At 35.8% G+C, this 26,322-nt stretch overlaps 1 protein-coding gene across 2 annotated transcripts in view; it reads left to right on the forward strand.

Annotated features, from left to right (window-relative positions):
* The window catches only part of nectin4b (nectin cell adhesion molecule 4b), a 72,819-nt gene that overhangs the window by 27,727 nt on the left and 18,770 nt on the right, over positions 1-26,322 (forward strand). For both annotated transcript variants that reach the window (XM_030159497.1, XM_030159498.1), the window contains exons 4-9: positions 2,550-2,828; positions 7,735-7,852; positions 17,012-17,163; positions 20,689-20,854; positions 21,024-21,099; positions 23,779-23,838. In XM_030159497.1, coding sequence (XP_030015357.1) covers positions 2,550-2,828; positions 7,735-7,852; positions 17,012-17,163; positions 20,689-20,854; positions 21,024-21,099; positions 23,779-23,838 — 851 coding nt within the window. The remainder of the gene's footprint in view (positions 1-2,549; positions 2,829-7,734; positions 7,853-17,011; positions 17,164-20,688; positions 20,855-21,023; positions 21,100-23,778; positions 23,839-26,322) is intronic.

A 26,322-nucleotide genomic window follows, 5' to 3' on the forward strand; every position in this document is an offset into this window, starting at 1 on the left:
GGTTCCACATACAAACCAATCTGATCTACAGTCAAATAATAACAGCAGAAGAACCCACAAAAAAGAATGACTCCAGATTTTCTTCTTGGTTTGATGTGAAAGAAATAATCTTACATTATGCCGATAAATAACGACAACTTAAAATTTTTTGTCTTTGTGTTAGTGCAAAAAATTACATTAAATTCTGAAAATATTTACATTTACAAACTATCCTGTAACAATAAAATGTGAATAACCTGAACAAATATGAACAACCTGAAATGTCTAAGAAAGTTAAGCACAATTTGAACTCTTTTCTTCCTGTTCTTCAGTGTTTAGTGTCTTTGTAGATCTGATCCAGAATGCACATGGACTAATGAGAAGTTGAGGCAGAATATTGTTAAAATTGCACTGATTTTTCTGAAGAAATGTCAGTTTTTTTTAGGTTATTCACATCTTTTTTGTTTGGATGGTTTATAAAAGTAAATATTTTCATAATTTAATTTTTTTTTTTTTGCACTAGAACACAGACAAAAATTTGGAGTTGTTATTATTTACAGGTTATTCTGTTATTATTTGACTGGTCCGGCCCACTGGAGATCAAATCGGGCTGAATGTGGAACCTGAAAGAACATGAGTTTGAGAGCCCTGTGTCACATGTTAGTTTGGTTGTGTTTTTCAAACCACATCACTCTGTAGTCCGTCCTCCTTCAGCGGTCACATGTTAATCTGAGTGTGACTTCATCTGTTTTTCCCTTTTAGTCTAATATACAGTATTCAGGGTTTCTGTGGGTGGGGCTTGGGTCTTTGTCTGTTAATCCATAAGGTCTACTGCTCACTAATCTGTGCCGTCTGTTTCGCCTCGTGTATTAATCAACACGTTTAGATGTTGGGAGTGTTTACAGTGAAGTCAAGGCTGTCGTGACCTGGGCGTGAATCACAATCATGTTCAACCAGTTGGTGACAGAGAAACTAAACACTAAAGTATTTATGTCAAAATATCCCAGCTGACGTTCGCCCACATGGTTTTGTAAGACTTTTTGTGATCAATGAGGAGAGACTCGACACTGTTGGAGTCACAAATCTATCATGTCCGGTGTGTTTGAATGGAGCGACTGTTTTATTTAACAGTTGTCCTTTCAGTTCCATAGAAGGAATCCTTCAGAAGCTCCTGGTTCTACAGTATGGCTTTGACTTATGACTTATGCTTTGATTATGTTCTGATTCTCATAATCAGATCCAACCCTGACCCTGCTTGTATGATCACGAATAATCTGATACGTCCAGAATTCGGATAATGATCGGAGTATTGGTGTGCATGGAAATGGGCTCATCCATTCAGGTTAAAATCCATGTTGATGTTGGGAAGGCGTGCACTGATGCAAAATAATAGAATTCCCCTGAAATGCATTAAAACTAATTATATCAAGTCTGTTTAGAAGATGTCAGAAGTAGAAAGTACAGGTATTTGTGTAAAGTGTAGGTAATGAGAGGACAAATGTTCTAAAGACAGATGAAGTACAGATGTATGAAAAGTCCACTGAGGTCATGTAATGAAGTACTTCTGTCTAGTCCAGGGGTGTCAAACATGTGGCCTGTGGGCCAAACCCAGCCCACCAAAGGGTCCAGTCCGGCCCAAGGGATGAACTTGTGAAATGCAAAAATTACACAGGAAACATTTCCAAGCAGACGCATTAAAATCCTTTTAGGTTTAGGCACTGGTTTTGTCAGTACAGTGCCACAGATCAGGGGTGTCAAACTCATTTTAGTTCACTTCCACGTTCACCCCAGTATGATCTCCAGTGGGCCGGACCAGTAAAATAACAACAGTGAAAAAAGTAAAATTACATTTTGATATTGTTTACATCTACAAAGTTTCCTGAATAACATGAACAACTTGAAATATCTTAAGAAAAACAAGTGCAATTTTAACAATATTCTGCCTCAGTTTATTATTTACACATGTGCATTATAACTTACATTACAATTACACAAAACATTTAGTAACAGGCAGAATATTGGTAAAATTGAAACTACTTTGTTTAAGACATTTCATATTTGTTCAGGTAATTCATGTTTTTTTGTAAAAGGATAGTTTGTTAATGTAAACATTTGTACTTTTTTACACTAAAACAAAGAGAACATTTGCAGTTGTCATTATTTATAGGTTATTATGATAATAATTTACTGGTTCTGACCCTCGTGAGATCTAATTGGTCTGTATGTGGAACCTGAATTAAAATGATTTAGACACTATTGATTGTTAATATCTTCAGTATAATTTTTGCATTTCATAAATTCATCCCGTGGGCCGGATTGGACCCTTTGGCGGGCCCTATTTGGACCCCGGGCCGCATGTTTGACACCTGTGCCATAGATGTTGACGTAAGAACTGAAGTGATTTTGGTTTTTATCAAGAAAACCGTGGAAAATGGATAGATATCCGCTCTGAAATTAAACTACTATGAACCTTTAGTTGGACCAGGCATTAAAATGAACAAACTGAACAAAACTATTTTCCGTGACCGTACATCTCCTCAGGTCTTAACCTGACCTCCTCTTCTTCACAGTGTTACCCATCTCATCCCTGGATCCCGTGGTCCTGGTGGAGGGCCAGTCCTACCGAACCGCCGCCTCCTGCCGCGCCGTGGGCCGCCCCCCGCCCCGTCTCTCCTGGGACACCGCCCTGCCGGGCCAGTCTCAGAACCGCACCTCTGAGAGCGGCTCCGTTTCCACTTACTTCTCCCTCCACCCTCTGCGAAGCATGAACGGAAAGCAGCTGGACTGTCTGGTGTGGCACCCAGGCCTGGAGCAGCCACGGCGGATCCCACACCGCCTGGTGGTTCAGTGTGAGTACAGCTGAGGCGGACGCTGGGGCGCACCACGGCATCAGTTTAGAGGACGCCTGGTTCAGGAATTTTGTGTGTTTGGTTTTTTTGTGACACTTATTACCTCTGCTGAGGAGGTTCTGTTTTTGCCAGTGTTGGTCTGTCTGTCCGTCTGTCCGTGTGCAAGATAACTGAAAAAGTTATGGACGGATTGGAATGAAAATTTCAGGAAATGTTGATACTGGCACAAGGAACAAATGATTAAAATTTGGTGGTGATGGGGGGGGGGGGGGCACTGATCTGCCTTGGTGGAGGTCTGCGCTCTCAGAGTGCTTTTCCAGTTTGTCATTTTTCTTTTTCTTTTTTTTTTAACACAAAACAAAGACAAAACAGTAGCATTATAAACATAATACTATAGCAATAACAAAACAAACAGCATTTGGCAAAATAAATAATTATTATTATTCAAAACAGGGTTAACAATTGGCACCTGTTATGTGGCATCAGTGAAGCCTTGTAAATTAAGTTAAATTTGAGCAGCAGATTTATTATTTTTTTTGTCAGTACCAAGGTTCTAATAGTTTTGGATTTTTCATTATAGTTTAGTTTTATTTAATTTTTACTTTTTTTTCTTTAATTCAGTTAGTTTTAATTAGTTTTTCGAGCAGGTTTGCTAATTTTTATTAGTTTTCGGTATTTTTTAAATGCTTAGTTTTGGTTTATTTATATCTTTTCTCTTCTTCTCTGTCGTCGTATTCACATAAATCCCAGACAGGACTCTGCTGCTTTCTCCCAACTTTAGTCTTCATGTTTCCAGGCAGAGTGGGGACCAGAAGACAACTGGAAACCACAAGTGACGAGAAGTGACGGACCCTTAAATATCATATGGTGCCGGCAGATAAAATTGCTTGAGGGAAATAAATCAATTTTATATCAATCTGACATTAACCAAGATGAAAACAAAGGGAATTTGATCCATAATTTTTAAACGTTTTATTTAGTTTTGTAAGTGCACAATACAGTTTCATTTAGTTATTGTTTTTTTTCTTTTAATTATAGTTTTTATTTATTTCACTTAATGAAAATGTTTTTACAATTGTAGTTTTTGTCATTTCATCAGTTTCCGTTAACGATAATAACCTTGGTCAGTACCCACATTAATTATCCCTACGAAAAGCAGTCCATTTTTTCCACTTTCTCGTGTAAAGTTCTGCATGTAGTCTCAACAGAAGTGTAAATCTGTCCATTTTGTAGATTATGTTTGTCCAGTCCTCCTACATCGGTGGGTCAGGCCTCAGCCGTCTTCAGGTGATTGCTTTCTTTGCTGCAGCGCCAAAAATCCTCAAGAGGTACCTGTCATTCACCGTCGAGCTGTCAGGAAAATCTCCAGGCAGAAGCGGAAATATGGGTTTGTGCAGTCCAAAACCCAAAATCTGCTCTGTTTTTGTACCAACATCTGTCCAACTTTTTGGGAATTTTGTGTTAACACAGATGTGTCCAACTGCTCAGAGGATGGACAATAGAGAGATGAAAACGACAAGAGCTTCCATGGTTAAACAGCAGAGTAGAAAAAGTAGAGCCAATTATTATGAATAAAAACAGTATCATCGTAAAAAAAAACAACAAAACAAACATATCACTTGTTGTAATGTATAGTGATGTCAAGTAGAGCTGCAGCTATCGATTATTTTTACAATCGAGTAATATATTAATTTTTTTCCTCCATTCAATTTGATTAAACAATTATTTAAATCATTGAAAACATGGATGGAAAAAATGGAAAAAAGGATTCAATGTGTAAGATTTGTGTGGGTTCATGACATTTGTGTTGGAGTCTGTTTTGCGCTGGTTCTTTGTTAATATTAGAGCTGCAGCTACCTATTATTTTTGTAATTGATTCATCTATTGATTATATTCTTTGATTTAATTAGTTGAGTATTTGAATAGGCCAAAAAATAGTAAAAATGTGAAACAGACGTGTGAAAATGACAGCGTATCTTTTATTCCAGAACCAGATGAAATAACAACCACAAAAAGTATAAAAGTAAAAAGATATATAAAAATATCTATATAGAAATAACAACTATAACAACAGTGTAAAAGTATATATAAACATATCTATAGATAAAAACACACCAAACCAGTCCAGTTCCATCTGTAACCTATAATCTATCAGCTCAATCTGAAACACATTTGGATCCAACTGAACATGGAACTAACATCCAACTGAAACAAACACACACTCACATTTAGAATGTTTGTGTTAAAGCTGCAAATTTTAAAGAAGTAAGTGATGGTTTTAATGGAGAAAAGTCAACATAGAGACATTTTCTGCCGTTTTGTCCTCGTCCCTTCTGTTGTTTGTGTTGATCCTGGGGTCATGTGCGTCACAATAAGCGTCCGTGTGAAACACAACAGTGGAACCAATGTTTAACTGTAAAGAAATTAAGGAAACAAAGCTTCCATTCTGGAAAATTTGTAATTGAATAATTTTTTCAAATGACTTAAATGTGTTAAAGGACAAAACAAGACAATAGCATAAAAGTTGTGACAAGGAAAAAACTATTTAAAAAAAAAAAAAAAGCAACAAGACAAAAACGGCATAAATGACGTCAGAAGATGAAAACATATGAGGTGAGAACAATATAAGGTGTAACTACAGAAAAACAACATACAAGACAAAGCAACATGTGAAAGTTGCAACAAGATGAAAACAAAGTAAGAAATAACAAGAGGAAAAGAGTGTTAAATGACAAAACAAAGTAGAAATGATGACGTAAGAAAAAAAAAATGAAGCTAATAAGGAGACAGAAGAAGGTGAAAATAACATCAAACAAATAAAATGCAACAAAACATAGAAGGAAAACCACAGAAATAGTTTGTTAGTATTTCAGCCAAGAATGTGAACCAAAAAATAAATACATTTTCCTAAATTCTAGGAGTCATGAATTTTTGCCAGTGTGGCTGTGAAATAGGCATTTAATTCTGTTCTAAGTATTCTGAAAAAGGTCTTAAAAAGTCTTAAATCTAACTTGTAGAAACCTGTAGGAAGCCTTTTTAATTTACACTTGACAAAACAGGAAATAAAAGGTTTTCCTCTCCTCTACTACTTCCTGGTGCTGTCTTGCCACCGGCCACGTTTTATTGATTTGCTGTAAAGATGAACTGGTCTGTTTCCTTTTGAGTGTCACGTTGCACGGTACTCTCCAATATCTAATGTTTTATCGTCTCCATACTGATATTACACTGCAGACTCCAAACCTGTCCAGTATTTACAGCATTTACGTAAAATAAATAAATAAATAAATAGACCTTGGAGAGGTTTTATGTCTGTGTAGGTGTGACAGCTGATGGTGCATATGCTGGTGTCTGTTATCCCTGTAAGTGTTGAAATAAACGGGTGACATTAGACTAAACAGTAGACGTTATTGGCAGATTGGATGAGTCATGCACAGACACAGCACTCAGAGGTGTGGACTGTGGACCTGACAGCAGACCTGAGACCCCCCCCCCCCCAAAACTAAAGATTCAATAGGGTCTGCTAACAAACATCCAGTCACATTATTTAATTTCATTTCAATTCATTTCATTTCATTTCATTCATGTATTTATTCACATCTATCTATCTGTCTGAGTGTGTGTCTGTGTGTGTGTTTCTCTCTCTCTCTCTCTCTCTCTCTCTCATTCCACCCTTTTCAAGCACCCCCACACTCTCACACAGTACAGGTTTACATCATAAGCACATTGGTCAACGATAAACAGCACATCCACAGGCAGCAGCTCATCCTGAAGTCACTTTCAGATGCTCATGCATACGTGTTTTCACCTCAGTCTCCAAAAGTCTGCAGTAACAGCAGAAAAAAAGAGATGGAGTTGACACTAGTGGCTTTTTTGATAAAGAGTCTGTAGAGGGTCTGAAAAAACACTAATTAAACCAACAGAGGGTCTAAGTGTGAAACACTGACTTTCCAGCTACAGACAGACCCTGGGTTTAGAGGAAAATGTGTGTGTTTTAGTGTTTGAGTCAGCTTTTAGTAAGAAAAGTTTCTAAATCTACCAACAAAAGTACTAAGTCATCATCAGTGATAGTGTCCAAGTGTTGCGAACTACTGTAGTCCTGAAGTAAATGATAGTAAGAAATGTTATTTTTATGTCCTCCTCAGACCCAGCTGTGGGTTTTCTGTCCACATTTGTGGACAAGAGTTTCACACCTTTATACAAAAAAAAAAAAAAAAAACTGTCCACCACAAAGGACATTGCATAAAAATTTTAAAAACTGCATCTGAAAAAACAGTTGCATCATGTTTCCAATATAGGCACTAATTTAATAAGACAAAAAAAAGCTTGTACTTTGCTGACATTTCCTGGATCTGAGGAGGGTATAAAACTTAAATTTTTGTTTTTTTCCAGTAAATTTCTAGGGGATTAAAAATTATACTTGACCCAATATTGGAATAATATCAGCGAAGAACTTAGAAAAATACTGGGATACGAACTACCAAGGACATGTTCTGTTATATTTGGGTCATTTAACAGGAAAAGACATACCAAGTGGGGATGGATATTTGATTAAAATCCTCTTGGCATCGTCTAAAAACGCCATCACATGAAAATGGTGCAAAGAGGACCCCCCCTACCCTAAATAATTGGAGAGACATTGTGGAAGAAATTCACAACATGGACAGACTTACATATGTCATAAGACTACAGCAAGCAACTGGTGAATATCGATGGAAAAAATGGACAATATACAGGACGACAACTGACACTATGTTCTAAATGTTTGTGTTGTAAAATTTCAAAAATGGAACAATAAAAGATAAGTTAAAAAAAAAAGTTGTACTTGACAAGCTTTTGTGAATCTGCTGTTCAGTATTTGTTGAGTATCTTGTGTCTCTGATGTCGTCTGTGTGTGTTTTTGTGTCAGATCCTCCAGATGCGACCATCGCTCCTGCTACAGCTGACTGGTACGTGGGTTTAGAGAACGCCGAGCTGGTGTGTGACGGCGGAGGATTCCCCAGACCTCAGAACATCAACTGGACACGGTACACACATGCATATCTGTGACTTCAGTCTGTGTGTCTGCCAGAACACACACTAACAGCCCGGACTGTAACACTACCTGCACTACTAAACTGCTCTTTACATGGCACAAGAACGCAACACAAAACATACAGAGGCAGCCACACACACACACACACACACACACACACACACACCTGTAGACAACAAAAAAAGTGTGTTTTAATCTACAGGTCGGGTGCCTTTCTCTCTTCACTCAATTCATCGCAGAAGAAAAGCTTCGGTGTCATGTTGCACAATTAGAAGTTTAAAAAAGAGGGAGATATTTTCACACGAGGGAGGGAGCGCGACACAAGGAAGAGCAGGAGACGCACGCTAAGCACTTAATCATAGTGCCATGCTTTAAATAGCACCATAATGCCACGTAAAACACAGGGTCTGCGTTTTAATTAGAGACACTGTAGCAGCCATTACAGCTATGCACACAATGATCCAACGCCGGGTGACGAGGGAAAAATATTTCAGCCATGAGACAATGTGAAGATATGAAGTTTATTCTGGATTAAAGCCGTTCAGACTCTCAGACCCATCGGCGCATCCATCAGCACATGCTGTGTGAGCAAATCCAGGGAACTTAGGTGTTTAGTTTGCATTCAGGTTTTCAGTGATAACAGGCGGAACAGTCACGGAAGGAAATGGAAGGTGAAAGACGTCTAAACAGAATGAGCAGCAGTTTTCACCTTTTCATCAACTTTTTGATCAGTGTATTTTTATTCATTTTCAGTTTTTCAAACATACAAAAAGTAAGACAAACACTGAGACATATAACAGAGGAATAAGACACCACAATGAACATGATAACTGTGTTCGATTACCGCACTTTGAGAGAGAGAGAGAGAATAAAAAACTACAAAATGATAAATAATGTGGAAAAAAATAAGCAAAAACCTGCTAAAATAAAGTTGAAAAGGATCAAATAAGCAACAAAATGAACAAAAGTGGATAAGAAAGTTAATTAAATAATAACTAACAGAGAGAATAGCAAAAAAAAGAACAAAGTGATAAATATAATCTCAAGTGGATCATGAAAATGTCAAAGTGTCTGTTGAAAAATGAGAATAACATGAACAACTTGAAATTTACGCGATATCATTGTATCACGTTGCACATTTCTTAGACAGACAGACTCAGACAGATAGATAGATAGATAGATAGATAGATAGATAGATAGATAGATAGATAGATAGATAGATAGATAGATAGATAGATAGATAGATAGAGGGATGGAGGGATGGATTAGTTTGCATTCAGGTTTTCAGTGATAACAGGCATAACAGTCATGGAAGGAAATGGAAGGTGAACGACGTCTAAACAGAATGAATTAACTTTTTGATCAATGTATTTTTATTCATTTTCAGTTTTTCAAACATACAAAAAGTAAGACAAACACTGAGACATATAACAGAGGAATAAGACACCACAACGAACATGATGACTGTGTTCGATTACCGCACTTTGAGAGAGAGAGAGAATAAAAAACTACAAAATAATAAATAATGTGGAAAAAAAATAAGCAAAAATTTACTAAAATAAAGTTGAAAAGGATCAAATAAGCAACAAAATGAACAAAAGTGGATAAGAAAGCTAATTAAATAATAACTAACAGAGAGAACAGCAAAAAAAGAACAAAGTGATAAATATAATCTCAAGTGGATCATGAAAATGTCAAAGTGTCTGTTGAAAAATGAGAATAACATGAACAACTTGAAACTTACGTGATATCATTGTATCACATTGCACATTTTTTAGACAGACAGACTCAGACAGATAGATAGATAGATAGATAGATAGATGGAGGGATGGATTAGTTTGCATTCAGGTTTTCAGTGATAACAGGCGTAACAGTCATGGAAGGAAATGGAAGGTGAACGACGTCTAAACAGAATGAATTAACTTTTTGATCAGTGTATTTTTATTCATTTTCAGTTTTTCAAACATACAAAAAGTAAGACAAACACTGACACATATAACAGAGGAATAAGACACCACAATGAACATGATAACTGTGTTCGATTACCGCACTTTGAGAGAGAGAGAGAATAAAAAACTACAAAATAATAAATAATGTGGAAAAAAAATAAGCAAAAATCTACTAAAATAAAGTTGAAAAGGATCAAATAAGCAACAAAATGAACAAAAGTGGATAAGAAAGTTAATTAGATGATAACTAACAGAGAGAACAGCAAAAAAAGAACGAAGTGATAAATATAATCTCAAGTGGATCATGAAAATGTCAAAGTGTCTGTTGAAAAATGAGAATAACATGAACAACTTGAAATTTACGCGATATATCATGTTGCACATTTTTTGGATGGATAGATGGATGGATGGGCTGTTCTCTTGTTTTTCTTATAATGGATTATTTTTTGGGCTGTTGCACCTCTGGGCCACCGCAGATGATGATGAAATTCTTTCTTCAGTCATCACATAAAACCAGTGTCCCCACTCCAAACATTCCCACCAGGTTAGTGAGTGAAAGGCCCAGGCAGAAGCAGAATGCTGACATTAATGCCTGTCCTACAGAACACATTAAGCTACCCAGCATTCAATATAAGAAAAAGAAAAAACAACAATGCATACAACCAAACAGACAAGCAAAACATAAAAAGCTTCTTTCTAAACCAGAAAAATAGAAAACAGAACCATCCAAATTAATGGTAATTTAATATAGAGTCAAAAATAAATTATTTACTTATTACTTATTAGATCGTAACAACTGTATCCTTTAAAAATTGCCCTACGTACCATTTTTTAAATATCCAAAATGAGCTCCACATTCTTAAGCCCATGCTGCCTGTTTTACATTTATAGGTCCCACAGAGCCACTTTTTCCTGCAACTGAGGAGAAAAAGACAATGAAGTAGATTTGTGTCCTCAATTTATTCCACAGTTTAGTCCTAGTTTTCATCAGCTATAATAATCTGTGCATCTAAATGACCCAGTTGCATTAATGTTGTGGTTAAATGACATCCAAATATTTGTTCAGCAAAATGCACGAGTCAGTTAAACAGGTCTGAAGGTTTCTGGCTGCTGAAGGTGGATCATTCACCTTATCTGTATCTTTTTCAACCATCTCCTGTGTGTCAGATGCAATCTCCACCTCAGACTCTTTTCTAAAGGGCCTGTTAGAGAAGCTAGGTGGGGTTTTGGGAAAAGAAACCCAAGCCGGCCCCGGTTTGGGGGTTAAGCAGAGGCAGTTCAATGGCTGCTGCTGCAAAGGCGGCGAAACCGAGGCAACTTGACCCGTCTCTGTGGACCTGATGAGAAAGCGGCTCTCCATTAGACAGCCTGCGCACTGTGGGACTCAGCCGCTCAAATCCCCCAAACCTACTATTTATTTGGTATGTTCAGAGCAGCGGGTGCGGACTGGAAGCCCAGTTCAGGTGCATGCAAATTGGTGGTTACACACAGCGCTGAACCTGATCCTGTGTGGTGTTTATGAAGAGCTTCTGTCATGCAAACCAAGGTTATTATCGTTAACGAAAACTAACAAAACGACCAAAACTAGAATTGAAAAAACATTTTCGTTAACCGAAATAAATAAAAATTAATTAAAAGAAAAAAATGATAACTAACTGAAACTGTATTGTGTGCTTCAAGGTTCTAATAGTTTTGGATTTTTCATTATAGTTTAGTTTTATTTAGTTTGGACTTTTTTTTTCTCTAATTCAGTTTGTTTTAATTTGTTTTTAGAGCAGGTTTGCTAGTTTTTATTAGTTTTTGTTAATTTCTAAATACTTAGTTTTAGTTTAGTTTTAGTTTTTTTTTATATCTTTTCTCTTCTTCTCTGTCGTCGTATTCAAATCAATCCCAGACAGGACTCTGCTGCTTTAGTCTCCATGTTTCCAGGTAGAGTGGGGACCAGAAGACGACTGGAAACCACAAGTGAACACAAGTGACAGAGCCTTAAATATCATATGGTGACAGCAGATAAAATTGCTTGAGGGAAATAAATCGATTTTATATCAATCCGACATTGACAAAGACGAAAACGAAGGGAATTTGATCCAGAATTTTTATACTTTTTATTTAGTTTTGTAAACACACAATACAGTTTCAGTTAGTTATGTTTTTTTTCTTTTAATTATAGTTTTTATTTATTTTTCAGTTAACGAAAATGTTTTTACAATTCTAGTTTTCGTAATTTCGTTAGTTTTCGTTAACGATAATAACCTTGGTCAGTACCCACATTAATTATCCCTACGAAAAGCAGTCCATTTTTTCCACTTTCTCGTGTAAAGTTCTGCATGTAGTGTCAACAGAAGTGTAAATCTGTCCATTTTGTGGATTATGTTTGTCCAGTCCTCCTACATCGGTGGGTCAGGCCTCAGCCGTCTTCAGGTGATTGCTTTCTTTGCTGCAGCGCCAAAAATCCTCAGGAGGTACCTGTCATTCACCGTCGAGCTGTCAGGAAAATCTCCCAGCAGAAGCGAAACTATGGGTTTGTGCAGTCCAAAACCCAAAATCTGCTCTGTTTTTGTACCAACATCTGTCCAAGTTTTGGGAATTTTGTGTTAACACAGATGTGTCCAACTGCTCAGAGGATGGACAATAGAGAGATGAAAACGACAAGAGCTTCCATGGTTAAACAGCAGAGTAGAAAAAGTGGAGCCAGTTGTTATGAATAAAAACAGTATCATGTTAGAAAAAAAAACAAAAAACAAACATATCACTTGTTGTAATATATAGTGATGTCAAGTTTTTTTTTCTTTTAATTATAGTTTTTATTTATTTCAGTTAACGAAAGTGTTTTTACAATTATAGTTTTCGTTACCGATAATAACCTTGGTGTGCTTACAAAACTAACGAAAACATAAAAATTATGAATAAGATTCCCTTCGTTTTCGTTTTTGTCAATGTCGGATTGACATGAAATCGATTTTTTTCACTTGAGCAATTTTAACTGCTGGCACCATACTGCACTTCACAGTCCGACATTGGTACTTTTGGCTGCGCACTCTTTTGTTCTTATCTTTTCACGAAGTTTCTTTTAGTGATTGCTTCAGAGAGTGATGACAACATGCAAGACGTTTTAATTTTATTGGTGGACGTTCATTTTATGGCTGGACTCAGTGACCAATTGTGATGCCTTGATGAAGAAATAAACATTGCTTCTTTTCCAGTCTTTCTCTTCCAGTGTTGTGATAAATGGAGAAGATATCTAATAGTGTCGTCTTTCTGACATGGAACCAAGGTTATTATTGTTTATGAAAACTAACGAAATGACAAAAACTAGAATTGTGAAAGCATTTTTGTTAACTGAAATAAATAAAAACTATAATTAAAAGAAAAAAATGATAACTAACTGAAACTGTACTGTGTGTTTACAAAACTAACTAAACCGGATAAAAATTATGGATAAAATTCCCTTAGTTTTCGTCTTTGTCAACGTCGGATTGATATGAAATCAATTTATTTCCCTCAAGCAATTTTAGCTGATGACACCATATGATATTTAAGGGTCCGTCACTTGTGTTCACTTGTGGTTTCCAGTCGTCGTCTGGTCCCCACTCTACCTGGAAACATGGAGACTAAAGTTGGGAGAAAGCAGCAGAGTCCTGTCTGGGATTTATTTGAATACGACGGAGAAAAGATATAAAGAAACTAAAACTAAGCATTTAGAAAAAACAACAAAAACTAATAAAAACTAGCAAACCTGCTGTAAAAACGAATTAAAACTAAGTGAATTACAGGAAAAAAAGTCAAAACTAAATAAAACTAAACTATACTGAAAAATCCAAAACTATTTTAACCTTGATGCAAACCATCGGCTGCATTTCTGATGTTGTTTTAGAGAAGATGCCATTGTATTTCCTGCACTTCAACTGGAATGTGGATTTAATTTCTCTCTAAAATGAGTCACAGCTGTTGTATCAACCATTACTGTGACTCATGACTTTCTATATGGGTCATCTGTGTGTCACAACCACTGATGGAATGTAACTAAATACTCTAGTGACATACTTTTACTTGGTTTTCTCCATTAATGCTACTTTATCTTCTCGTCCATTACACTTCACAAGGAAATGATGTGCTTACTATTGTTACCTCTCACCAGGTTACTTCTGGAATTTCCCCATGTGGGACACATAAAGGCATATCTTATCTTATCTCTTATCTCTTTTTACAAATTAAACAAGTCATACTTATATGATAGAATGCAGTAGTTCTCTAAACCAGGGATGTCAAACTCATTTTCTTTCAGGTTCCACATTCAGCTCGATTTGATCTGCAGTGGACCGGACCAGTAAAATAATAACAGAATAACCAATAAATAATGACCACTCCGAATTTTTGTCTTTGTTTTAGTGCAAAAAAACCCATTAAATTATGAAAATACTTACTTTTACAAACTATCCAAACAAAAACGATGTGAATAACCTGAAAAAAACCAAATTTCTTAAGGAAAAATCAGTGTAATTTTAAAAATCTTCTGCCTCAACTTCTCATTTCTACTTGTGCATTATGGATCGGATCTACAAAGACGCTTAACACTGAGGAACAGGAAGAAAAGAGTTCAAACTGGGCTGAATTTTCTTTAGACATTTCAGGTTGTTCATATTTGTTCAGGTTAGTCACATTTTATTGTTACAGGATAGTTTGTAAATGTAAATAGTTTCATAATTGAATGTTATTTTTTGCACTAAAACAAAGACAAACATTAGAAGTTGTCATTATTTATAGACATAATGTAATATTTTTCTCACATCAAACCAAGAAGAAAATCTGCAGTCATTCTTTTTTGTCGGTTCTTCTGCTGTTTTTATTTGACTGTAGATCAGATTGGTCTGGATTTGGAACTGCAACTAAAATGAGTTCCACAGCCTGGACCGTGGAATTTATACACTTTGTAAATTCATCTCAGGGGACAGATTGGAGCCTTTGGCGGGCCGCATTTGGCCCCCGGGCCGCATGTTAGAGACCCCTGCTGTAAACAGTATGTAGTTAAGACCTCCCAAATGGAGACCAGGTCAGAGTGTATCAGATCTGCACCAGGACCAGACGATAACAGCATGATGTCTGTGTCTTTTTGATCACAGCCAAAATGTTAATTAGGTGTAACATTTTGTCACCACGTGTCCTGTTTCCTCAGTGTCTCACAAAGCTAACACAATATGAGCTCCTTCCCTCAGTAAATGCTAACTCAGTTCGCTAGTTTGTAGATTTAGCTAGTGTGTGGAATAGTTAACAGCATCCTCAAACAGAAGTAGAACAGAAGTGGTGGATTTGTGTAGTACATTTTATGCTCAGTCTGTTTGGGTGAATGGTGGAGACATTTCTCAGGAGTTTTGGAATAGAGGCAGAAAGTTGAAGTTCACCTGTCGGCCTTGGTCTCCCTTTGTTTTTAACCCTTTACAGGTCACTCATAGAAATAGTCTGACATTCTAAAGTTCAACCTTAGTGTGTTGTTGGAGGACAGAAGACTTTATTACTTTGGAGAAATTTTCAAAATGTTTTATTGTTATGTAGAAAATCAAGGTGAATGAAGTTACCATATTTAGTTCCTTACCCATAACTGGCCAAAAAAAAAGAAAAAAAAAAAAAAATCCAAGACACACACACACACATGCTCATCTATCTATCTATCTATCTATCTATCTATCTATCTATCTATCTATCTATCTATCTATCTATCTATCTATCTATCTATCTATCTATCTATCTATCTATCTATCTATCTATCTATCTATCTATCTATCTATCTATCTATCTATCTATCTATCTATCACAGTAGAAATAACACCACAGATCAATGTCCATATACAGTACATGGTTGAAACATAATATTTTAACAAAAATACAGCACCCCCCCACCCATCTAGTCTGTAAAATGCTTTGATCCACTCCACCCTCCTCCCTTTCCCTGACTGGGACTCTGGGCTCCACCTGTACAGAGCAGTGTGCAGGCGCAGGTGCAAACTAATCCATCCATCCCTCCATCCCTCCATCCCTCCATCTATCTATCTATCTATCTATCTATCTATCTATCTATCTATCTATCTATCTATCTATCTATCTATCTATCTATCTATCTATCTATCTATCTATCTATCTATCTATCTATCTATCTATCTATCTATCTATCTATCTATCTAATAATAATAATAATACTAAATAAAAAATCCTCATAGTAATCCCATTGGTCTCCATGCGGTTCTCTGTTAAAGGCCCATCACAGTCCCTCTCCTGTCAGGATGCAATTGTGCATGTTGATAAAAGGTGCATGAGTCAGAATACACTGAGGATTCTACAATATGACTAAAAAGAGCCCAATATACTGTAAAACTATGTAGCAGTCATGGTTATTATCGTTAACAAAAACTAATGGAATGACGAAAACTAGAATTGTAAAAACATTTTCGTTAACTGAAATAAATAAAAACTATAATTAAAAGAAAAAAAAAATTGATAATTAACTGAAACGGTGTTGTGTGTTTACAAAACTAACTAAAACGTATAAAAATTATGGATCAAATTCCCTTCGTTTTCGACTTTGTCAGTGTTGGATTGATATGAGATCGATTTATTTCAGTCGAGCAGTTTTATCTGCTGGCACCATATGACATTTAAGGGTCCGTCACTTGTGTTCACTTGTGGTTTCCAGTCGTCTTCTGGTCCCCACTCGACCTGGAAACATGGAGACTAAAGTTGGGAGAAAGCAGCAGAGTCCTGTCTGGGATTTATTTGAATATGACAGCGAGGAAGAGAAAAAAGATTAAAAAAAAACTCAAACTAAACTCAAACTAAGCATTTAGAAAAAACAAAAACTAATAAAAAATAGTAAACATGCGCTAAAAATGAATTAAAACAAACTGAATTAGAGAAAAAAAGTCAAAATTAAATAAAACTAAACTATATTGAAAAATCCAGAACTATTAGAACCTTGGTAGTAGTACGCTGAGTTTCTAATTTTCTCCAGTTTTAAGGAGGACATAAGGTCATGGAACCACTGTGCATGAGTAGGAGGGGCGGAGTCTCTCCATTTCACCTTGGTACACAACATTTTGAATATATTTTCTTTTTAATGGAGTATTTCCACAGTGCAGCGTTAAATAAAGCACCAGATTACTTCTTTATCTTGTAGGTGAAGTAATGAGGTCTGTCTGTCTGACTTTCCACAGGAAAGGAGAAGCTCTACCAGACGGGACTGTGGTGGTCGGGAGAAGACTGGTGTTTGGACGGGCCTTACGCCTGAATGACAGCGGACTGTACGAGTGTGTGGTCACCAACAACGTAGGAGTAGGGAGGACAGAGTATATGTTCACCGTAACGGGTAATTACAAACACGTCCACCTTTTTAGGTTTCTACATCTGTACAGTTTCCTATACTTTAATTATCTCCATTATATTCCTCACTTTAGTGCATCTCAGAGGTAAATATTGGTCATTTTTCCTCCACTGTGTTTGTCCGACACCTTTAGAACTTCAAGAAGACTTTAAACCAGGGGTCTCAAACATGTGGTCCGGGGGCCAAATGCAGCCCGCCAAAGGTTTCAATCCGGCCCGTGGGATGAATTTGCAAAGTGTAAAAATTCCACAGTCAAGGCTGTGGAAGTCATTTTAGTTCAGTTCCACATACAGACCAATATGATCTACAGCACAGGTGTCAAACATGTGGCCCAGGGGCCAAATCCGGCCCACCAAAGGGTCCAGTCTGGCCCACCAAAGGGTCCAGTCTGGCCCACCAAAGGGTCCAGTCTGGCCCACCAAAGGGTCCAGTCTGGCCCCTGGAATGAATTTGTGAAATGCAAAAATTCCACTGAAGACATTAATCATTTTAGTTCAGGTTCCACATACAGACCAGTTTAATGTCAAGTGGGTCGGACCAGTAAAATCCTATCATAATAACCTATAAATGATCACAACTCCACATTTTTGTCCTTGTAAATGTAAACATTTTCATGTCAATTTACTGTATTTACACTAAAACTAACATTTCACAAAAACACGAATAACCTCAACAAATATGAACATTTTAAAATGTCTGAAGTGTAATTTTAATAATATTCTGCCTGTTATTAAATGTCTTGTGTATTTGTAGATCCACTGTCATCTGTAAGTTGTAATTTACACGTTTAAATGATAAACTGAGACATAATATTGTTAAAATTGCACATAGTTTTCTTTAGAAATTTCAGTTTGCTCATGTTATTCACATTGTTTTAAAGGATAGTTGGTAGATGGAAACATTTTCATCCCATAATTTTACTTTTTTCACTCTAAACCATAGAGGAAAGTTTGGAGTTGACATTATTTCTATATTATTATGTTATTATTGTACTGGTCTGGCCCACTTCAGATCAAATTTGGCTGAATGTGGCCCCTGAACTAAAATGAGTTTGACAGCCCTGATCTACAGTAAAATAATAGAATAATAACCTACAAAAAATAATAATGACTCCATATTTTCTTCTCGGTTTGATGTGAAAAAAATATTACATTGTATCTATAAATAATGACAACTTCATATTTTTGTCTTTGTTTTAGTGCAAAAATTAACATTAAACTATGAAAATATTTACATTTACAAACTATCCTGTAACAATAAACTGTGAATAACCTGAATAAATATGAACAACCTGAAATGTCTGAAGTAAAGTGTTGTGTCTTTGTAGATTTGATCCATAATGCACATGTAGAAATGATAAATTGAGGCAGAATATTGTTAAAATTGCACTTTTTTTCTTAATAAATTTCACTTTTTTCAGGTTATTCACATCTTTTTTGTTTGGATAGTTTATAAAAGTAAGTATTTTCATAACTGAATGAGTTTTTTTGCACTGAAGCAAAGACAAAAATTTGGAGTTTTGATTATTTATAGGTTTTTCTGTTATTATTTTACTGGTTCGGCCCACTGGAGAGCGAATCAGGCTGAATGTGGAACCTGAAAGAAAATGAGTTTGAGAGCCCTGATTTAAGCGATCGATATCATTATAAACCACAAATTAAGCACATGATTGACAGTTAAACCAGTTATTTCTGAATGTTTTAGTTTCTGACGTCTGATGAAAAATGGCTCACATTTCATATGTTTGAATCCAGAACACACCATTTTTTTTTTTTTTTCAAAAATCCAATATGTCAGTGAAAATGACAAGCAAAAACAGATGTGTATCAGAAACTTCTCCTCCCACGAACCATGTGAGGACTTTTTATATTTATTTATAATTCTAGATATGGGTCAAAACAAGGTATTCAAAAACTAAACAAAATACCAAAAATAAGTTAAGATATGACTGCAGTGATTCCGTCGTGGGGAAATTGCAGTGTTTACAGCTGCAAAACTACAAAAAAAAAAAAAAAAGAAGTGCAAAAAGAGAGGCAGAAATATTTAAAAGTGAACAGGAAATTTAAAAGAGATTCTATTTATAGTACCAGTTCTGTACATATATACATATTATTTACATATTTGCATTTAGGTTTACATGACATTGATAAAAAAAAAAAAAAAAAAAGAATTTATTGACTTAACCCTTTCATGCATAGTGGTCACTCCAGTGGACAGCTGTTTAAAGCTGTTCTCTTGTATATTCATGGGTTTTGCTGTTTTAGTTCCATATCAGCCGACACAGTGGACACTTATGCACCATACTATACACTGACATTCAGACTGTTGCTATAACTTTGCTGTTCTAAATAAACCTGATCTGCACTAACATTTTTGAGTGTAAAAAAAATTGGCAATTATTATTAGACAGTAATTAAGTTTTCTTTTCTGTTTTTTTTTTTTTTAAAACAAAAAGGTTTTTTTTTTGCATATTATCTCCATACCGGTATGTTAAGATGTGAGAAAATGTCAGATTAGCAGCATTAAAAGTGTTTTTATTCAGAGTTTTCACACTGTATATCAGTAAATGCATGTTTCTTTGTTTCTAAAATGAAATGCATGGTGTCCAGCTGAGTGGACATTTTTGTCACTCCATGAAAAATAGGTTCATTAAAAAAAACAAACAAACAATCAAATTGTTTTTTTTTTCCATGCCTAAAAATGAATAAAAACACTCAGGAAAAAAAAAAAAAAATCTTGATTAACCCTTTCATGCATAGTGGTCACTACAGTGGACAGCTGTTTAAAGCTGTTCTCTTGTATATCCATGGATTTTGTTGTTCTTTTCATTGTTTTTTTGTTTTTGTTTTGTTTTTTTTACACATTTCTTTATTAAAGTTTTAAGACACTACATATCTTTTCTGACATGAATTGGTAACATTATGTAGATCTCTCCTGAGGATAAACCCCCAGAATCACAAGCCCTCCCCACAGTTTTCACACAATTTATCAGTAAATACATGTTTCTGTGCGTCAAAAATTAAGCGTGTGGTGTCCAGCTGAGTGGATATTTTTGCAACTTCATGAAAAATAGGTTCATAAGAATTTTTTTTGTCATTATTACTTTTTTTTATGTATTTAAAAAAAAAAGAAGATATTTTTATTTTATTTTTTAAATTTATTTTTCAGAAGAAAATTTTCTATCACATTGTTTTTTTCATGCCTGCAGAGGAATAAAAACACTCAGGAAAAAATTTTGATTAAGGTTCTCATAATTCATGCATGAAAGGGTTAAACGTACCAGTATCTCAGTGGAATTGACCAGATTAACAAAATTAAAAGGAAAAATAAAAAAATAAAAACCCCAATAAAAAATGAGTCCAGTAGTTGGTATAGGAGTAATCATGTGCATTTGCTGCCCCCTTGTGGTGGAGAGTTGACATAACCAGGTGCTTTTTAACTGGATTGTGCAGGTAGTCACAGTAGTTTTAATGTGTGTAAACTGTGTGTTTTCCTTCTTCCATCCTCCAGAGAAATCTTTCCTGAAAGGTGAAATAACAGGTGACAACCTTCTGCTGATCATTATCTGCGCATCAGCCGGAGTTTTGGTCCTGACCCTGGTCGTCGTCGTCCTCCTGGTGAACCGCCACCACCGCCACCGAAATAAAAAACTGGAGATGGAGCTGAGTGAGAAAACGTGAGCCCACGCTCCTCGTAGACGTCACAGGACTTGTCATTAATCCCCCTGTAACTGTGATGACTGCACATGTTTTGGTTAAACTGTGTACATACTATGACCCTTCACTTTAACTGTTCGCTCTATTGTTCGGTAAATCCTCCCAATGTGCCGTGATCTTTTTCCCCAGGGAAGAAATTAACAGCCTCTCAAGACAAACCTCATTCAGACGACTCAACTCCGTCAGCACCGACCCCAGAGTACAGGTACAGACACACACCGCACAAGCACAACAATACGACACACACCAGCCGACACACCCACGGGTGGAGAACAGTCTGATGACCAGGCCCATGATGACAGGCTGCGTTTAGAGCTGCAGCTGGTGATTAATTAGGTTTCATTAAACCAGTATCTGAACAGGCAAAAAAAATATAGTAACCTCTGAAAATGATGAACAACTTGTCCTTTATTCCAGAACCAGCTGACACAGCCGCCACAAAAAGTATAAAAGTAAAAGGATATAGAAAAGATATTTATATATATGGAACAGGGCTCTCAAACTCATTTTCCTTCAGGTTCCACATTCAGCCTGATTTGATCTCCAGTGGGTCAGACCAGTCAAATAATAACCTATAAATAATGACAACTCCAAATTTTTGTCTTTGTTTTAGAGTAAAGAAAAAAACCCCATTAAATTATGAAAATACTTACTTTTATAAACTATCCAAACAAAAAAGATGTGAATAACCCGAAAAAACTGAAATTTCTTAAGAAAAATCAGTGCAATTTTAATAATATTCTGCCTCAACTTCTCATTAGTCCATGTGCATTCTGGATCAGATCTACACTAAACACTGAGGAACAGGAAGAAAAGAGTTCAAACTGGGCTGAATTTTCTTTAGACATTTCAGGTTGTTCATATTTGTTCAGGTTATTCACATTTTATTGTTACAGGATAGTTTGGAAATGTAAATATTTTCATAATTTAATGTTATTTTCTGCATTAAAACAAAGACGAAAATTTGAAGTTGTTAATTCAAGATTTTTCGCGGAATTCAGCATTTTTTGCTAAATTTAAATTTTTTTTTTTTTGCTTAATTCAAGATTTTTTTTACTTAATTGAAGATTTTTTTTTTTTTTTTGCTTAATTCAACATTTTTTCCTTAATTCTAGCTAATTTTTTTTTTTTGCTTAATTCAGTTCAAGACTGTGGAATTTTTGACTTTGCAAAAACATCCCACGAGCCAGATTGCAACCTTTGGCGGGCCGCATTTGGCCCCCGAGCCTCATGTTTGAGACCCCTGATATAAATAATGACAACTCCAAATTTTTGTCTTTGTTTTAGTGCAACCCCCCCCCCCCCCCCCCACCACCCATTAAATTATGAAAATACTTACTTTTATAAACTATCCAAACAAAAAAGATGTGAATAACCTGAAAAGAACTGAAATTCCACAGCCTTGACTGTAGAATTTTTGCACTTTGTAAATTCATCTCACTGGCCAGATTAGAACCTTTAGTGGGCTGCATTTGGCCCCCGGGCCGCATGTTTGAGACCCCTGATATAGAAATAAGTGGTTCCAGGCACAACAAAGCCCACCCCTTGCATGTATTGCATCTTATTTTGGCATTGATCCAGCTGATGTCCTCATGTCTATGCATGTGCTGATGTCAGATATAGACAGCATACACACATTTCACCTATTATCAGTAAAAGGGGGGGGGGGGGTTAAAAATTCAGAAAAATTTTTACTGTGACCTACTTTTCCCAAAATGTAATCGCTTCTGTTCTGGGTCAGTGGCAATCTATAAACCTAATTTGGTCTGAATTCAACAAATAGTTTTGCTGCTAAAGTGTAAACAAACAAACAAACCAAAAACAATACCTCTTGGCTCCCCTTTGGGGGGGGCGGGGTATCTATATAGAAATAACAACAACAGTAACTGCAATATAAAAGTATATATAAAAATATATAGAGATATAAACGACTATAAACCAAGGTTATTATTGTTAACGAAAACTAATGAAATGATGAAAACTAGAATTGAAAAAACATTTTCGTTAACTGAAATAAATAAAAACTATAATTAAAAGAAAAAAATGATAACTAACTGAAACTGTATTGTGTGTTTACAAAACTAAGATGGATAAAAATTATGGATAAAATTCCCTTCGTTTTCATCTTTGTCAATGCCGGATTGATATAAAATCAATTTATTTCCCTCAAGCAGTTTTATCTGCTGGCACCATATGATATTTAAGGGTCTGTCACTTGTGTTCACTTGTGGTTTCCAGTCGTCTTCTGGTCCCCACTCTACCTGGAAACATGGAGACTAAAGTTGGGAGAAAGCAGCAGAGTCCTGTCTGGGATTTATTTGAATACGACGACAGAGAAGAAGAGAAAATATATATAAAAAAATTAAAACTAAACTAAAACTAAGCATTTATATATAAAAAAAGAAAACTATTAAAAACTAGCAAACCTGCTCTAAAAACAAATTAAAATTAACTGAATTAGAGAAAAAAAGTCCAAACTAAATCAAACTAAAGTATAATGAAAAATCCTAAACTCTTAGAACCTTACTACAAACCAGTCCAGTTCCATCTCTTCCCTCTGATCTGTCAGCTCAGTCTGAAACACATTTGGATCCAACTGAACATAGAACTAACATCCAACTGGGGGTTGGTCCTGGTTTCATGTGCGTCACAATAAGTGTCCGTGTGAAACACAACAGTGGAACCAATGTTTAGTGACAGAGAAATTAAGGAATCAAAAGTTGGATTCAGGAAAATTATAATTGAATCATTTTTTTTTAAATCGATTTGAGTCGATGAATCAGTTTAACTCTACTCACATTAATCTGTCTTTCTGTCTGATTCTTAATTTTTCATATTTTGTCCTCATAACTTTCCTTCACTCTTTTTCCCTTTTCATGTTCAGCCTGAAGACTACGCCTTACTCAGAGTCGACAGCAGGATAAAGAACAGTCAAATGTCTCTGGTGAGTTCAAGGACACCTCCAAAAAGACAGACAGAAACAGACCGACAGATAACACTGGTCTACAAGGAAAATGCTTCCAGAATAAAAGTAATGAAATTTTACCACATGAGAGTCACTGATAAAGAAAAATCTTGTCAAAAATGCTGGTTGGCTGAACTTTCCAAGATATAGAATTTGGGTCAAAATGTGAAACTCAAGAATTAACGAGAGAATGGGTTTGACTCAAAAGGAATATTTGTCTCAGAGCTACAAGATCTACTTCAAAACACTGTCTGCACATTAGAATACATTCACTTTACAGGTTCTATTTAGTGGAAGATTTATAAAACTATTATATAAATGTACATAAACCAGTATATATGTGTAATAACACTTAATCATATACCTTGAAAACATTAGCAAACCAGCACTTTTGTCATTTATTTTCCAATTAATCTTATTAAAATACGCAACATTTAGCACATTTAATGTATGAAGCAAATCAAATTCTAAAAAATTGTAGACCATTGTAATCAGTCAGTCATACAGCTGAGTAGACGGACTGCAGCCAGCTGTTTTGGGTTTTAAACCTCTTCATAACGGTCACACTCATATTTACACATGGGTGCTTTTATGAAACTGGGTTTATTTTGGTACCTGGCACTTTACCAGTTTTTTACACCCAATAATAAAACAGAAATGTAGACATATTTCCCCCCAGGATGGACCTAATGATGACCTCAGATAAATGCAAAAAACAGTTTACTCTTATTTTGAGCCATCCCAAAATTAAGGAATTGTTTATAAAATACTGGGTCCAAAAATACCATACCATACATACCATACATACCATACATACCATACCATACATACCATACATACCATACCATACCATACATACCATACCATACCATACCATACCATACCATACCATACCATACCATACCATACCATACATACCATACCATACCATACATACCATACCATACCATACCATACCATACCATACCATACCATACCATACCATACCATACCATACATACCATACCATACCATACCATACCAACTTTATTTATAAAGAACTTTAAGAACTTTACAGCAGGCCAAAGTGCCGTACACCAAACATAAAACAAGGGATTAAATAAGTAAATAAAACTAGTGATAACACAGGGTGTTAAGCGGGCTAAGAACAACAAAATACAACCATAATGAAAACAAAGACAAATTAAAATCTGTTAAAAACAGCATAAAAAAAACCAAAACAAAAACAGACATGTCACTAACTGATTAAAAGCTAATGAGAAAAAGTGTGTTTTTAGATGTGATTTAAAGACAGGTACAGACTGAGCCTGTCTAACAGCTAAAACTGGGAACTGGTTCCACAACTTTGGGGCGACGACAGAAAAGACATGGTCCCCACGAAGCTTCTTTTTAGTTTTTGGAACCACAAACTGCAGCTGATCTGACCTGAGAGCACGAGGGGGGGCGTAGGGGTGGATCAGGTCAGACAGGTAGGAGGGGGCAAGGCCATTCAAACATTTAAAAACCAATAGAAGAATTTTAAAATCAACTCTAAAACGCACTGGTAACCAGCGGAGTGAAGCTGAAACCGGTGAAAGATGTTTGTTGTTGTTATGTTAAATATGTTTGCGTGTCCCTGTTAAAAGCCGAGCTGCAGCGTTTTGGACCAGCTGCAGTCGGGAAAGTGCATTTTCACTCTGCCTGGCATAAAGTGCATTACAATAGTCAAGTCTAGTAGTTACAAAAAATAGGACTAAAATTGTGACGGTTAAATCTCCGTAGGTGTCAGTGCATTAGATGTGAAAACATGTGTGTAAATGGTCTTCTGTAGACTCTAAATAAAGACACTGTGTTCGATGTGTTGATCCTCGTGGATAATGACACCAACTGGAAATAACACTGAATGAACCTGAAAATGTCCGACTGAAACCACAACAGAATGAAGCTGACCAGACATTTACTATTAAATAACACTGTTGTAAGGATGTGCTAAACCAGATGTTAGTGATGATGTTTCATCGACAGAATCACCTGTTGAAAAAAGCTTTAATTATTTGCTATACAGTTAAAGTACGATGACATTTTTGCAGCCATCCCCTAAATATTTTCATTAAGTTGATTATAACCACAAACTGCAGACTTAAGCTGCATTCATGTGCTGTGGGAATTCTGATAAATACTAGTTATCATCTTGAAAATTGCACATGAACACCACCGCATGTCGTATTTTCTGCTGGAAAACTGGGATGAAAATTTGATTTGATTTGATTTGTAAAAAATAAAACAGCAATAGAAAAAACAAACATGCAAACAAGTAACAAAATTGTGCAGGAGAGGTTAGAAGCCAAAAAGAAGGCTTATATGAACACCTCCCCCGAAAAGAACAATACACAAAAAAAAAGAATTAAAAAATACAATATAACTGAAATAATAAACTAAAGTAAAAACAATAAAAATGTAATCCACATTACAAATCATCAAATA

This window comes from Sphaeramia orbicularis, chromosome 17 (assembly GCF_902148855.1).
Source record: "Sphaeramia orbicularis chromosome 17, fSphaOr1.1, whole genome shotgun sequence".
NCBI classification, from domain to species: domain Eukaryota; kingdom Metazoa; phylum Chordata; class Actinopteri; order Kurtiformes; family Apogonidae; genus Sphaeramia; species Sphaeramia orbicularis.